Genomic DNA, 14,639 nt, shown 5'->3' on the forward strand with positions numbered 1-14,639 from the left:
CAGCACGGCGGCTGCAGGGAGCCCCGCCGCCCGTCCACGCCGGGGCTTCAGGCGCGCGACCCTGCATGCGCGCGATGCCCGCCGTTGCACGCGAGCCGGGCGTTGCGGCCCCCTCGGGCGTCCCAGGCCCTCACCTGGTGTGCGTGCGTCTGTGGGCGCGCCCGGGCGGCCCCGGCCCCTGAAACGGCTTCTCTGATTGCAGCCCCCTGCAGGCGGCGCCGCTGGCGGGCCCGTGCCCTTCTACAACCCTGCCCAGCTGGCGCAGGTGAGACCCCTGCCCCTCCCCGGCGCGTGCCCCCCAGCACCGCGGCTCTGCGGGGAGCGGGGCAGCCTGCCCCTGCTCTGGCTGGGCGCTGAGGGCTGTCCTCCAGGTTGACTGGGAACAGGGGCTTCCGCACGCTGGTTCACTCGCCCGGGCCTACAGCGGCCGAGGCTGGACCAGGCCAAAGCCAGGAGCCAGGAACTCCCATCTGGGGCTCCCACGCCGGTGCAGGGGCTGTCCTCCGCTGCCTTCCCTGGCCACAGCAGGAAGATGGGAAGTGGAGCAGCCGGGACTCGAACCGGCACCCGTGTGGGATGCCGGCCCGGCAGGCGGGGGCTCTCCCGCTGCGCCCAGCGCCGCCCCGATGGGCTGTCTGCAGTGCGCCCTGGCTCAGCCTGGCCTTCTGCGCTGTGTCGGGGGTCCCCGGCCCCGGGTTCCCGCTTGTCCGTCACCCCGGGGCTCAGGGTCTCTCCTGAGGGAGCCTGCGGGGGGCCTCACGGGTGCCCGCTGTTGCCAACACGGCACAGCCCTGCCTGCGGCCCCATGGGCCCCGTCCTCATGTGGCGGCCTCGCCCAGGCTGGGACTCCGTCCATGTGGCCTCTCGGGGACGTGTGCGGCGCCCAGGCCCCTCCCTGCCCTCGGCTCCTGTGGGGGGATGGCTGTGTCCCTGCTGACCACGGGGAGACCCCCCCCAGGCCACTCAGGCCCCTGAAGTGACCGCCGTGCTCCCCGGTTTGCCGTCCCAGGCCTCCGCTCCCCCACGGGGAGCCCCAGCTCGGCGCGGTTGCGGCCCCAGCCGAGGTGGACGCCAGAGGTCCTGCCGTTGGTTTCGTTCCAGGCCTCTGCTGTCTCAGGGAGCTCCAGGCCAGGGAGGATCGGCCAGAGGAAGTACCCGCCTTTGAACTAGCCGCGTCCACGCGGGTTCCAGATGACCGGCGCCGAGAGCCCGGCTGAGCACCTGTGGCTCTGTCCCGAGAGGGCACGCCGGGCACCCCACGCCACCGTGCCTGCGGCTCGCCGCGGAAGTGACTGGAGCCCGGGGGGCTGGGCTGGGGCCGGCAGTGCCGTGGGCGGAGCTCTGGGACCAGGGCAGTGCTGCCCTGGCCGTGGGAGCCTGGCCGGGTGACCGACCCAAGGACGTCTGGAGTCTGCCCCGCCTCGCTCTCTGTAGCCTCTTTAGGGTCGTGGGGGCAGGAGCGGGGAGCCATGCCCGAGGGGGGCCAGGAGCTGGGGCCTCCTCGCGCGCTCCAGGGCCCTGGCCGGCGCGGTCTGCGGGGGTCTCCGGGCTGCCTTGAGCCCCCGCCCCGCCCCGCCCCGCCCCAGCTTTAAGGCTTTCTCGACTGTTGGTTGCGGCCGTCCTTGGCACCACCGAGGCCCCGTAGAGCGGGTGTGCGGGGGCCCTGGGCGGATGCCCCCAGCCCACCTGTCCCAGGAGAGCGGACGCCCGTGTGCCTGGCCGGCGGCTGCGTGGCGCCCGCTGCTGGGGCGAGACCCCGGCTGCGGCCCCTCTAGCCGAGCCCGGACCTCTGCCCACGACTGCCCACGTTGAAGAAGCTTCCTGCTCACCACGGGAGCTGCTATTTTTCCTAAATGAAAATGGTTTCACTGCAGATTGTTAAATAAAATATTTTGTGCTCTCTGCCTTCACCTGGTCTGCTGGCCGCGGGCTTGGGGGTGTCCCAGGGCCGGGAGCCCCCTCTGCGGGGACGTGGGCGGCAGCGGTCCTCCGGCCGCCAGGGGCGCTGTGGGCGCGCGGCCGGGCCGGGTGGACGCGGAGGCGGCGGGAGCGGCGCCGGCGCGAGCGCGAGGCCGGCCTGGAGGTGCGTGGGGCGCGATCTCGAGCCGGGGTGACCCTTGGGGCGAGGCGGGGCGGCCCCTGGCCGGACCGTTGCTCGGGGCGGGCCCGCCGGAAGCACTCCGAGCCGTCGCCCCTGCGGCCGGCGCTGGGCCTCCCGGGGCGCCGGGCGGCGGTTGCGGGGCGAGGGGCGCAGTGATGCGGGGCAGGCCGCCGCCCGGGACGAGGCGGCGGCTCGCCTAACAGCTCGGTCTTCCTGCAGGGGCTTGCGGGCAGCCAGCCATGCGGCGACCGCCGCCCCAGGAGGACCGCGCCAGGCCGCAGGGGCCGCCGCGGCGGGCTCCCTGCTCTGCGCCCGGCCGCGGGGCCCCGACGTTGCGCGTCCCCGCTGGCGCAGGTGGCCGCGGCCGGCGCTGAGCTGGGCCATGCCGTCGAAGGCCGAGGCGCCGCGACCCGCGGAGGGCAGGATGCCGCGGGGGCCGCCCCCGGCCGCGGACAAAGACCTCGCCGCGGGCCCGCAGGGGAGTCCCGGGCCGCCCGCCGCCGGTGCCGAGCCGCACGCCCAGGAGCAGCCCGTGGCTCCGCCGCCCGCGCGGCCCCGGCTGCAGCGCGCCCTGTCTCTGGACGACAAGGGCTGGCGGAGGCGGCGTTTTCGCAGCAGCCATGAGGACCTGGCCGCCCAGAACGGGGCCAGTCCGTCCCGCGGCCCCGCCTGGCCGCCGGCCCCCGGGGGCTCCCCACCCTGCCTCAGTGCCTCCTGGGGACACTGCCTCTCAGGAGTGGTGGGCGGCTCGGGGGGCAGCTCCCCCCGGCTCCCTGGCCTGCTGCCCCCACGCCCGCGGTCCACTGCGGACCTGGACGTGGCCTCCGACCGCCTGAGGTCGGCGCCCACAGTTGCCACGGACCTCGCCCAGCCCCCGCTCGCCCGGGCCCACAGCAGCCTGGGCCCCGGGCGGCCCCGGAGCCCCCTGGCCTGCGATGACCGGTCCCTGCTGTCCGCCAGGTCCTTCAGCCTCCTGGCGCCCATCCGCACCCAGGACGTCCGGAGCAGGTAGGAGGCCTGGCGGCGCCAGGAGCAGCCTGGGGAGGGCCCTGAGTGAGCCCGGTGGTCCCCCGGGGATTGTGCCGCCTTCCGGAAGTCGTGGGTGGTGGGCTGGAGGCGCCCTGCCTCCCTGGGGGGTGTGGTGGTCGCCGTGGGCTTGGGGGAGCGGCGGAGGTGGGGGCAGGAGGGGGCGGGGACGGCCCGAGGGAGTGGCCTTCGGAGTCCCCTTGGGCGAGAGGGTGTGGGCGGTGACACAGGGAGCAGGGTGAGCTCGCGTGGCCGTGGCGGTGTCCTAACGGTTGGGAAAATCCCAAAATTCGGACACTGCTTCCGGGTTCCGGGAGCTGCACCTGGGTGTCGGCACGCGGCCACGCCCCTTCTATCCCCGTCACCTGTGTCGGCTGCAGCCAGGGGCCCACGGAGCCAAACACGCGTGTGGTGCGGACGTCCTGGGCGGGAGTGGGGCCAGGCCAGGCTTGGCTGCTTGTTCACGTGCTTGAGAGGCAAAGGAGGCTGGGGGGGGGGGTCTTCCGTCCGCGGACCACTCCCCAGCTGGCTGGATGGCTGACCGGCTGGGGCTGGGCCAGGCTGGGCCCCAGGAGCCGGCAGCTCCGCCCGGCCTCCCGTGGGGGCAGGGCCCCAGCACTGGGCCGTCTTCTGCTGCCTCCCGGGCCACAGCAGGGAGCTGGATGGGACGTGGAGCAGCCGGGACTCGCAGGCGCCCACGTGGGTGCCGGTGTCCCAGGGGGCGGCCTAACCAGTGCTGGGGGGGAGGGGGGGCGTGAGCAGGGGTGGGTGCTGTTCTGGAACCCGGGTGCCTCCTGTCCACTGCCGACCCCCGCAGTGGGCCATGCACGCCCAGCTCGAGCCCCTGGTGGGGGCAGTGGGACGGCGCCCGCGGCCGTGGCCTGTTCTAGACGGAGGGTGTGTGACCCCTCGGGGAGGCGGAGCCCGGGGAGGTGTGCCCGCAGCCGCGCCCTGGTGACGCGAGGGACGCGGCCCTGTTCCGTCTGCCGTCCCTGCAGGAGCTACTTGGAGGGCAGCCTCCTGGCCAGTGGGGCCCTGCTGGGGGCGGACGAGCTGGCCCGCTACTTCCCGGACCGCAGCCTGGCCCTCTTCGTGGCCACCTGGAACATGCAGGGCCAGAAGGTGAGGCGCTGGGCTGGCGGGGGGGGGGGGGGGCCGGGCAGCCTTGGCGACGCCCGTGGGGTGGCTCTGCCCTGCCCCAGCCCCACCTCTGTGTCCCCAGGAGCTCCCGCCCAGCCTGGACGAGTTGCTGCTGCCCACGGAGGCCGACTACACCCAGGACCTGTATGTCGTCGGCGTCCAGGAGGGCTGCTCAGACAGGTGGGGTGGCCCCGGGGGACCCCAGGCCCCGGGCGGGACCTCGCGTGGGTCTGTGTGCGGCCCCTCGGAGCAAGCGCCCTCTGTGAACACACGGGGCGGGGGCCCCGGGGCTCTGAGCCGGCTTCCCAGCGCACCCCTGGCCCGTCGCCGTGCCCTGCGGAGGTGCAGGGACCCCCGCCCCCGCCCCGCGAGACCCCAAGGCCCAGCCTGAAGCCCCGGGCGCCCCTGTCCTCGCAGGCGGGAGTGGGAGACGCGCCTGCAGGAGACGCTGGGCCCCCGCTACGTGCTGCTGTCCTCGGCCGCCCACGGCGTGCTCTACATGTCCCTGTTCATCCGCAGGGACCTCATCTGGTTCTGCTCAGGTAGGTGGGGCGGGCGGGCCCGCGGTGCGCCCCCCGCTGCGGGCTCCCCTGACGCCCCGCGCCCCGCAGAGGTGGAGTGCTCCACGGTGACCACGCGCATCGTGTCCCAGATCAAGACCAAGGGCGCCCTGGGGGTGAGCTTCACCTTCTTCGGCACCTCCTTCCTCTTCATCACCTCCCACTTCACCTGTGAGTGCTCGCGCCCCGCGGGGCTGTCCCGAGCGAGCGGCCGCGGCCGGGGAGGGGCGGGCGTGGCACCCACCCGCCTGCCGCCGTCCTCGCCCTCCCAGCCGGCGACGGGAAGGTGGCCGAGCGGCTGCTGGACTACACCAGGACCGTGCAGGCCCTGGCCCTGCCCAGGAACGTGCCGGACACCAACCCCTACCAGTCCAGCGCCGGTGAGGCTGCCGTGCGGGGGAGGGAGAGGCCGGGGGCTGCTCGGCTGACCGCCCCTGCAGCCTCCTGCCCTCCGTGTCTGCTCGCTGTGGGCCCCAGGCACTGCTGGTGCCTCCCGGGGAGCTGAGGGGCGGGAGGGACCCAGGCCATGTCCCCGTGGCTGGGGCCGTGCACAGGCGGGGAGCCCATGCCAACGCCCGCCCCTGCGCCCGTGCCTCAGCGGACGTCACCACCCGGTTTGACGAGGTCTTCTGGTTCGGGGACTTCAACTTCCGCCTGAGCGGGGGGCGCGTGGCCGTGGAGGCCGCCCTGAGGCAGGACCTGGAGGTGGACGTGGGGGCCCTGCTGCAGCAGGACCAGCTCACGCGCGAGATGGAGAAAGGTGAGGCGGCTCGGGCGGCGGGGCCCGGGCGGCGGGGCTCGGGCGGCCTGAGCCGGCCTGAGCCGGCCTGAGCCAGCGTGCGCCTTGGCAGGGTCCATCTTCAAGGGCTTCCAGGAGCCGGACATCCACTTCCTGCCGTCATACAAGTTCGACATCGGGAAGGACACCTACGACAGCAGCTCCAAGCACAGGACGCCCTCCTACACGGTACACGCCCGGCCCCCGGAGCACCCCCTCCCGGGTGGCCAGCCCCTCCCACGGCCGGGCATCCGGCCTGAGAGCGGCCAGGTGGACGCCTGGCCTCGTGGGCAGCGGGAGGGCGGGGCTGGACGGGGCCGGCGGCCGCGCTGCAGCCCCCACGTCCCCTCCTGAAGGACCGGGTCCTGTACAAAAGCCGGCACAAGGGTGACATCCGCCCCGTGAGGTACTCGTCCTGCACCGCCATCAGGACCTCCGACCACCGCCCCGTGTACGGCCTGTTCCGCGTGAAAGTGCGGCCCGGCCGGGACAAGTGAGTGCCCCCCGCCCGGCCGTGCCTGCTCCTGCCGGCCACTCGCCTGGCGGGCGTGCAGGTGCGGGGAGGGGCCGTCCCCTGGGTGCGGGGCCGGGCGGAAGGCAGGGCCGGTGGAGACTTCTCGTAAGGCCTGTTAGCTCCCCAAGTGCCCACCGCCGGGAGCCGGGAGCCCGTGGTCCTCCGCCTGAGGCCCGCCAGCAGGAAGACGGGTCAGGAGTGCCACGCGGGGGCCGAGGCCTTACCCACGGGGGCCGCGCCCGGTCCCGCCCCACAGCATCCCGCTGGCCGCCGGCAAGTTCGACCGGGAGCTGTACCTGACGGGGATCCGGAGGCGGGTCAACAGGGAGCTGCAGCGGCAGCAGGCCCTGAAGACACACAACTCCAGCGCCGTCTGCGCCGTGTCCTGACGCGGCCTCGCCAACCCGAGGGACCACTGTGAGGGCCACCCCCTCACCCAGAGACCCCCAGACCCACGCCCCTGGGGGACGCCCTTCCCCGTGCCGAGTGCGCCTGCCCCGACCGAGGCGAGCTCCGTGTGGCGCGGCCACCCCCTGCCACGCGTGGGCCCCGGCACAGCTCCCACGGGGAGGCCTGGCGGGGGCTCCACACCCGGGCCAGCCCCTCCAGCACCAGGATGCACCCCCTTGAGACTGCACCCGCCCCGCCCTGAGGGCCGTCCCCTCCCCTCCCCACAAGCCATGGGTGGGCCTCGGGCCCTGCTGGGAGCTCCAGGCATCAGCCACTCCCCGGCGGCCCGGCTCCCGCCGCAGCGTCCAGGCCCCGTGTCCACGTCTCACTCCATCTCCCGGGGGAAGTAGGCTCCGAATGTAAGCCTAGCGACACCATCGAGTCTTTTAGATTATTTATTTTTCCATATTTATATTTTTAAATAAATGCACATACTGAACCTGGAATCCCGGCCAGAGGCTGCATGCGCGTTCCCTGGCCTCAGGGCGCCAAGGCAGGCAGCTGGGCCGTGCTGTCCAGTGCAGGCCCAGGTCACCCCCAGTGCCACTGCCTGCGGGCTGGGGCCCTCGCGCCATCAGGGCTGGTTCTGGCAAGCGGCACGCGCAGTTGTTCTCCGTGTCCGCTTTGGGGCAGCGTGGATCCTGAGGCCACGGCGGCCGCAGTGACAGCTCACGCCAGCCCCGGTTCGCGGTGTGGAGCTCCGAGGCCGAGCAGGCTCTGGTCTCGGGCAGGACCCAGAGTGACCGGGAAGGGCACTAGTACTGAGGAAGCCACGCGGCCACCCGCCCGCCCCGCCGCTATCAGATGTCCGAGTGGAGCTGGTTCAGGCTCCGGCCGATGAGCAGCGTAGGGAGCCGAGCCGGCACATAAGGCCTCGCACGGCTCGGCGCTTCCCCGGCGCCCCGGCTTGTGTCACCACTCGGCCGGCACCGCACACGGGCGGTCCTGGGGCCAGAGGAAGCTGCCGAGGTCTGGGCGGTGGCATCTCCAGAACGGTGTACGGCGGCTCGTCTGACCTGCGTCCCCACTGGACCTCCTGAGCAGTGACCAGGCCCGGGGCCCAGCGCGCAGGGCACCCGCCAGCTGACGGGCCACTGTTGGCCTCCACGCCCCCAGACCCCCCAGGCCGCTGGCTCACTCCCTGATGCCCCCAACAGCCAGGGCTCCCAACACCACAGCCGCCACCACCAGCTGCCCCCCAGGGTGTGCGCCGGAAGCTGGAGGAGAATTGGAGCCGGGGCCTCTCCATGGCGACAGCCGCTGCACCAGACGCCCCAGACCGGGTCCTGCCAGCCCGTGGCGAGCTGTGGGGCGCCGGGCCTGGTCACCACACAGCGGGAGGACGGGGAGCGTTTCCCCCCACAGCTCCCTGCCAGGGCAGTTCCAGTGACGCCACAGCAACGCCCGCGCACCACCCTGAGGCCCCCCTAGGTGACCTCCCGACACCCCCCGCACCCGAGTTCACTGTGCCGGTTCCCAAGGCTTCTGGACCAACAGCCCGTCGGCCACCCCCGTGTCTGCTGTCGCCATGTACCAGGGGCCATCAGCCCCAGGGCCCGCCCCTCTGCCCCCCACCCAGGACGAGGCCCCCGGGCAGCCCCGGGAGAAGGTGCTCCCCGACCCCTCCCTCAGCCAGGGTGAAGAACACCACACAGCAAAGTCACCACTTTATGGTCACCGAGCGAGGGGGGACACACGGGGCAGGCAGCGGGCAGGCCCGGGGCCCGTCCCAGGTGCTCAGCGGCTGTGTGCCCACGGGCTGCCACGGACGGCGGAGATCCACGCGGGGGCTCACTCGCCCGGCCCGTGCCCGGAGTCCGTTGTATCCCAGCGTCCTCTCTGCTCCTAGCGCCTGCTGCGCTGACCGCGCAGGGACAAAGCCGAGCGGGGCCCTGGCCACGCCTCACTCAAGTTCACGGCAGTCACGCCCAGCTCCCGTGCGCACGCGGGTGTGGAGGGCTCTACCGGAAGAGCCGGTAGGTCCTGGGCAGGCGCCCGTCTCTGCTGGACAGCGCGGCCTGGATGTCCTCGTACGGGGGCAGGCGGGCCAGGTCGCCCAGCGCGGCCACGGCCGGCTTCCCGCGTAGCATCTGGGACGCCACTCGCTGGATGTCCTCCGGCTTCACGCCGCCTGGCACAGAACACAGACTCAGGCCGACACCCGGCTCTCCGGGCCCGGGGCGGTCACTGAACAGACAGGGGGCCGTGGGCCAGGAGCCCCCGGACGGGAGGGAATGCAGAACCCGTTGCCCAGAGCGCGCGGTCCGGGCAGCAGGCGAGGCTCAGGGAGCCGGCACTGCCACACCCGAGGGCCTGTCGAGTGTCCGTCCCCCAGTGGACAGGAGACACCGCAGGGGACCCCACAAGTCCCCACGCCCCCCACGACAGCTCACTGCATCTGGCCCCAAAGTCCGGGCCGAGCACCGCCCCCTGCCGCCCCGAGGGGTGACCACGGCCCTCCCTGGGGGCCCGGGCCCCGATCCCGATCAGCGACCCCAGCCCCGCCCACAGGGCGCTCCCGGCGTCTGAGCCCCACCGAGGCCTCCGCCAGGCCCGGCTGCGGCGGGGTACTCACGGATGAGCGCGCACAGCTCGTGGGGCAGCTTCCGCGAGTGCGTGGCCAGCACCTGCCTGCCCACGTCCTCGAAGATCACAGGCCTGGACTCCAGGTTCATCATGAGCATGGACATCAGCTGCGTCTTGGCTCGCTCCAGCTCCACCTGAGCGCAAAGCCCGCCGGCCCTCAGCAGGCCCGCCCGCCCGGCAGCCCCCCCATGGGCCTCCAGGGCCCAAAGCTGGAGCCAGCCAAGGGCGGGGTCTTCCCAGGCCCCGCCCCGCCGCCCCTCACCCCGCTGCGGGTCCTGGGCCAGGCCTCCCTCACTTGCTCCCCACCACCCCTCTAACGCCAGGGCCGGGGCAGAGTCCCCGGGGAGCCCCGGCCCCTGCGCCCCCTCAGGCCCCAGGTACACAGAACCGCCTCTCAGCCCCCTGAACTGGGGCAGCTCAGGCCGCGCTGGAGGGCCGCTGGGGGCTTCCTTGTCCTGCCCAACGCCCCCGCGGCGTGGAGAGGTCGCTCCCTCCAGAACGCAGCTCACGGTCCAGAGGGCTACGCGACCCCCACGCTGCCGGACACGCAGGCAGCAGGCGCCCCTGCCGGCAGCCTGTGTGCGTCAAAGCCGCTCCCTTGGGCCCCGTCAGGCTCCGGAAGCTGCAGCGGGGGCCAGCGTGGCAGCGCAGGGCGGGTCGCGGGCCCGGCTGGCACCTGGGACGCCGGCACCCGCGTCAGGCTCCGGGTTCCAGTCCTGGCTGCCCCGCTGGATTCAGCCCCCGGCTACGCGCCTGGGGAGGCAGACGTGGCTCAGGTGGTCCGGTCTCTGCCGCCCAAGCGGGGGACCTGGGAGGGGCTCCCAGCTGCACCGCCCTCTGCCCCGGCTGCTGTGGGCGTCTGGGGAGGGAATCGGCGGGCAGAACACGGGCACCTCTCTCCGTCTCTCAGACGAAGGCCTGAGGTCCGACGGCAGAACGTGGACGGAGTCTAGAAAAGGCACGTGCGGCGCCCACTCCCACGGCGCGAGGCGGCCGCACCATCCTCGGGGCTCGACCGTGAGGGACCCCGCCCCGCCGGGAGCAGCCCGGCCCACACCACGCCGGCTGCTGCGGGAGGAGCCGGGGCTGCCGGGGGCCGCAGGCCTGGAGCTGGCCGGGGCCTCACTCACCACGTCCACGGACCCTCCCATCAGAACGAACTCCTTGGTGAGGATCTCCACCATTTCTCGCACCTACAGAGGAGGAGGGGACGCGAGTGCGCGCTGGGGACCAGGCTCCGCGCACACGAGCTCCCGACGGGGCCGGGCCGCACCTGCCGCGGGTCAGCACTGGCGTGGATGCACAGGAGGCCCGTGTCCTCGTAGCTGTGATGGTAGGAGGTCGCGTTGTACATCCAGTGGTGCCTGCGAGGGAGCAGAGCGCAGAGCTGCTGGGACAAAGGGAGGCGCCCACGCCAGGCCAGGGGGCACCGGAGCATGCTGGGACGGCGGCGCGTGACCGACCTGTTGAGCACGTTGAGGTAGAGCCGGGAGAACATGCCCTTGCCGGGGCCGCCGGCCGAGAAGGAGCCGCCGCCGCCCATCATCGTGTTGAGCACGGCCAAGGGGATGAAGTCTTCCTCCTTTGGGGCGGGGCAGGGCGGGACTAGGTGGACCCTGCCGGGGGGCCCCCCCGACCCTGCCGGGCCCCCCCCGACCCTGCCGGCCCCCCCTCACCAGGAAGGAGCAGCTCTCCAGCCCCAGCATGACGTGCGTGAGCTCGGGGATCGGGGTGGGGCCCAGGCTGACGCTGGACATGTCTCTCTCCAGCTGTGACCAGGAGAGGGCGCCGCGTGAAGGCACGCAGGACCGCGGGCCCCCCCCACGCATGGAGGCGGCACCGTGACCAGTAAAGCTTCCCACGGGGCTGCATGGACCGCGGACTTCCACGCCCTCGCCACGCAGCGGCCCCGAGAGCCGGCCTCACCTGGACGATGCCCCCGGTGTACTGCGCCACCGATCTGTCCACGTCCACGGCCTCGGCGGCCCCCCAGGCGGGCTGGGCGCCGAGGAGGTACCTCCGGGCGCAGTCCGCCAGCTGCTCGTGGTCGACGCCCACGCCCGCCAGCACCATGCGGTCGGGGGTGTAGTAGGTCCTCAGGTAGGCGTGCAGCACCTCCCGGCTCATCTTTGCCAGGTTCTCGGGGGGGCAGAAGCGGTGCAGGCCGACGGTGTTCTCCCGGTACGCGGCCTGGCGACAGACGCGCTGGAGTGAGTGGGCGAGCCCGCCCCGCCCCGCCCCGCCCCGCCCGGGGTCACGGGGTCACGGGGGGGCCGGCGCGGTACCTCGTGGATCATCTCCGTGAGCAGCGGCTCGGGGTCGGGCCGCATGCTCAGGTCTTCCAGCTCGAACTGCACGGCCCTCCGCGCGCGCTCCAGCTCCTCCCCTGCAAGGAAGCGGAGGGCCACCCCGCCCGTGAGGCGCTGGGCGGGGCCTCTCCTCTCGGCCTCCGAGGCCAGCCGCAGGCTCCCAGCCTGTCTCTCAGCCAAGGTCTGTGGGGACGTGCGTGGCCTGAGGGTGCGGTGGGGTCAGGCAGACACAAAGCCCAGGCACTCTCCCCCCAGGCAGGGGTGCGGCTGAATCCCAGCAGCTCAGGGACCAGGGAGCAAGGCGTCAGGTGACGCAGGCCTGGCCTGGCCCGCCATCACATGCCGGTCCCGACACACAAGCGTGGTTGCTGTGTCCACACCAGGAACACACACGAGGAAAGGAGAGAGCAAACAGCGGCACAGAGCCACGCCAGCAACCGGGGCTGCAGGGGCCCAGGACCCCCGCAGGGCCGCAGCAGGCCCCAGGGACGGAGCACACGGCACCTGCCTCCTCCAAGCGCTGCGGGGGGAACGGCGACGCCACGTGGAGACTGCAGCTCTGAGCGCCCACTCTGACGCGCACGCAGGCAGGCGGCCAGGGCTGACCGTGCCCAAACGCCGGGCCCTCCCCAGTCGCCAGTGTTCTGCGTGGCAGCACGTGGGACCCTCCCTTGCCCGCCTCCCCCCACCCCACAGCGCAGACACGCACCTGTCAGCCGGGGCTGCAGGACCACGTCGGCCAGCAAGCCGACCACCGTGTCCAGGCCTTTGCTATCCGCAGACACAGCGTACATGGTGGTGTCTCTGGAAAACAACGCAGGCCGGCGGTGCCGGGGCTCCACGCACACCTGGGGCACCAGCACTCCCCTCCCCGGCCTCAGCTGCACACGGGGCAGAGGCCACGGCTGTGACACTCTCGCTGGCCGATGGGCAGGTGGGCACAGCCCTGGCGAGGCCCCGCCGACGACAAGGGCACACAGCTGGCCTTGGGAGAAGGCTCTGTGCAGGGCGGGGCCTCGTCCAGGGGCAGGGACAGGGGCAGCAAGTCTTCCACGAGGCCCCGTGCTGAGAACTCAGCACCTGGGTAAGGCTGACCTCCGGCATTGAACGCGGCCCCCACGCGGCTGCCTAACGCTTGGATTCTGGCCGCCGGCCACTCAGAAAGCCTGGCGTCTCTGGCCCCCGCCCCACCCTCACTGGGGCTTTCTGAAGCGCTCCGTGCCTGGCCGAGGGACACCCACCCGTGTCCAGAACAGGACCCCAGCCCCGCTGTGCTCCAGCCGCGGACCAGCCCCCAACAGCCACGGCCGCCTCCAACTCCGAGCTTTGGTGCCCTCCCCGCCCAGACCTGTCCCCCCCCCCCGCTGCCCACTGCAGGCCGGGCCGAGTCAGCTGCTCGTCCTCCGGGCTCCCAGGGCCCCCGCCGGGTGAGGCCATCCGCCCTCTGGACACCGGGGGCAGGGCCCACTCCGCCTGCCCAGGCCCCGGCTGACAGCACCGCTGACGGACGGGGCAGTGGCCACCTGCGTGCCCGCCCCTGCCGCTCCACCCCCGGGGTCCTGTCTGCCGCTCCCCGTGGGGCTCCGCGGAGGACGCAGAGCAGAAGCCGTGTGGAAGCCGCGTACCTCGACGTCTGGCAGTCACAGATGCCGCCGTGCCTCTCCAGGGCGAGCAGGATCTCATCTTTGCTGCCGAACCGCGCAGTGGACTGGCAAGAAGGGGTGCAGGAGCCCTGAGCTTGCGTGGCCCAGGCAGCCCTGAGCCCACTCCGCCTCCAGTCTCGGGGCTGGCGCCGTGCCACAGCGGGTAACACCCCGGCCTGCAGCGCCCGCATCCCACACGGGCGCCGGTTCGAGTCCCGGCTGCTCCACTTCCGACCCAGCTCCCTGCTGTGGCCTGGAAGGCAGTGGGAGATGGCCCAGGTGCTCGGGCCCTGCACCAGCGTGGGAGACCCGGAGGAGGCTCCTGGCTTCAGATCGGTCCAGCTCCAGGCATTGTGGCCTTTTAGGGACTGATAGAAGACGCCCCCAAGTCTGCCTTTCGTATAAACAAATCTCGTAAAAAATAGAATTTGCAGAGCGGACACTGACCGAAAACGCCAGCTTCTCCAGGAAGTGGGAGATGCCACTGAGGTGCTTCGCTTCGTACCTGGATCCCGAGTTGATGAGAACTGAGACGCAAAGGGAGCAGGTCAGAGGTCAGAGGTCAGGTGACAGGGCCCAGCCAGGACGGGGGGGGGGGTCAGACACGCGTGAGGCTCAGCGGGGGGGGGGGGTCAGGACACGCGTGAGGCCCAGCCAGGACGGGGGGGGGGTCAGGACACGCGTGAGGCCCAGACAGGACCGGGGGGGGGGGCCAGGACACACATGAGGGTCAGCCAGGAGGATCATGGGACGGAGCCAGGACACCCGTGAGGTTTGACCTCCGGAGTGAGGCGTCCACGGCACCCACACGGGAGAACCCGCACTGAGGCAGGAAAGCGGGGGGGGGGGGCGCCCAGGGCCAGCTCCGTCCACGCGGGTTCCGGCTTCCGCCCAGGCTCCGCGTCTGGGGCGGTCACTGAGGGCCCACGCTGCCCGCGGCACCTACTTCCGACCGTGCAAAACTGCCCGAACTTATTCTGTGACGCCACGCGAAGCCCGTTGTCCAGCGTGGTGACTTTGGTTTCGAACTCCTCCTGGCCGCCCACCGTGGCGAACACGGGCGTGGGGACGCCGGGTAAGGGAGACGAGAGCGGGACGCCGGGGTGGGCGCCTCCACTGCTGAACCGCCTGCGGGCCGGGGGCGCCGGTCAGGGACCCCGCTCGGACCGGGGACCCGCGGGCGGGCTCGGGCGCGACCCCCAACCGCTCGCTCTCGCCCCTGCAGCGCTCCGGGGCCACCGCGGCGCGGGCTGCCCGGGCTCCCGCCGCTCTCAAAGCCACGCTCGCCGCCACCTTCCCGCCCCTCGCCTCCCCCAAGGTGCCGGCGCGGTCAGCAGGCGCGGGGGACGCGGCGGCCCGGGGCCACGCCGCCGGCGGGATCGGGGCTCACCTCAGCCGCGGGCGGCCCCACGGGCCCGAGCCCCGCAGCAGCCGCGTCGCCGCCAGCACCACGGCCGCCATCTTGGTCTCCGCCCCCGCTTCTGAGGTCACTTCCGCTTCCGCCGCGCGCCCCGCCCCCGCGGCGCGCGCTT

At 72.9% G+C, this 14,639-nt stretch overlaps 3 protein-coding genes across 9 annotated transcripts in view; 2 read left to right on the plus strand and 1 right to left on the minus strand.

The window, feature by feature from the left end:
• The window catches only part of SEC16A (SEC16 homolog A, endoplasmic reticulum export factor), a 33,899-nt gene extending 31,997 nt beyond the window's left edge, over positions 1–1,902 (plus strand). For all 7 annotated transcript variants that reach the window (XM_089322466.1, XM_070058934.2, XM_070058929.2 and 4 more), the window contains 2 exons: positions 203–265; positions 1,102–1,902. In XM_089322466.1, coding sequence (XP_089178592.1) covers positions 203–265; positions 1,102–1,170 — 132 coding nt within the window. In that variant the 3' untranslated portion in view covers positions 1,171–1,902. The remainder of the gene's footprint in view (positions 1–202; positions 266–1,101) is intronic.
• INPP5E (inositol polyphosphate-5-phosphatase E) lies at positions 1,894–7,015 on the plus strand. Its single transcript, XM_070059092.2, has 11 exons — positions 1,894–2,083; positions 2,321–3,109; positions 4,126–4,249; positions 4,350–4,447; positions 4,685–4,809; positions 4,879–4,998; positions 5,100–5,207; positions 5,426–5,587; positions 5,679–5,794; positions 5,962–6,098; positions 6,376–7,015. Exons 2-11 carry the CDS (start codon positions 2,484–2,486, stop codon positions 6,506–6,508), a joined length of 1,749 nt encoding a protein of 582 aa, XP_069915193.1. The 5' UTR covers positions 1,894–2,083; positions 2,321–2,483; the 3' UTR covers positions 6,509–7,015.
• Positions 7,016–8,223: 1,208 nt separating this feature from the next.
• PMPCA (peptidase, mitochondrial processing subunit alpha) lies at positions 8,224–14,590 on the minus strand. The gene is made up of 13 exons (XM_070059013.2): positions 14,498–14,590; positions 14,054–14,235; positions 13,555–13,634; positions 13,090–13,172; positions 12,174–12,268; positions 11,441–11,541; positions 11,082–11,345; positions 10,832–10,924; positions 10,619–10,737; positions 10,429–10,519; positions 10,286–10,348; positions 9,145–9,289; positions 8,224–8,700 (listed from the first exon to the last, which is right to left on the minus strand). Exons 1-13 carry the CDS (start codon positions 14,566–14,568, stop codon positions 8,531–8,533), a joined length of 1,557 nt encoding a protein of 518 aa, XP_069915114.1. The 5' UTR covers positions 14,569–14,590; the 3' UTR covers positions 8,224–8,530.
• Positions 14,591–14,639: the final 49 nt, after the last annotated feature.

The sequence above is a fragment of the Oryctolagus cuniculus genome, chromosome 1 (genome assembly GCF_051225735.1).
Source record: "Oryctolagus cuniculus isolate XC-2025 breed Fujian yellow rabbit chromosome 1, ASM5122573v1, whole genome shotgun sequence".
Lineage (NCBI taxonomy): Eukaryota > Metazoa > Chordata > Mammalia > Lagomorpha > Leporidae > Oryctolagus > Oryctolagus cuniculus.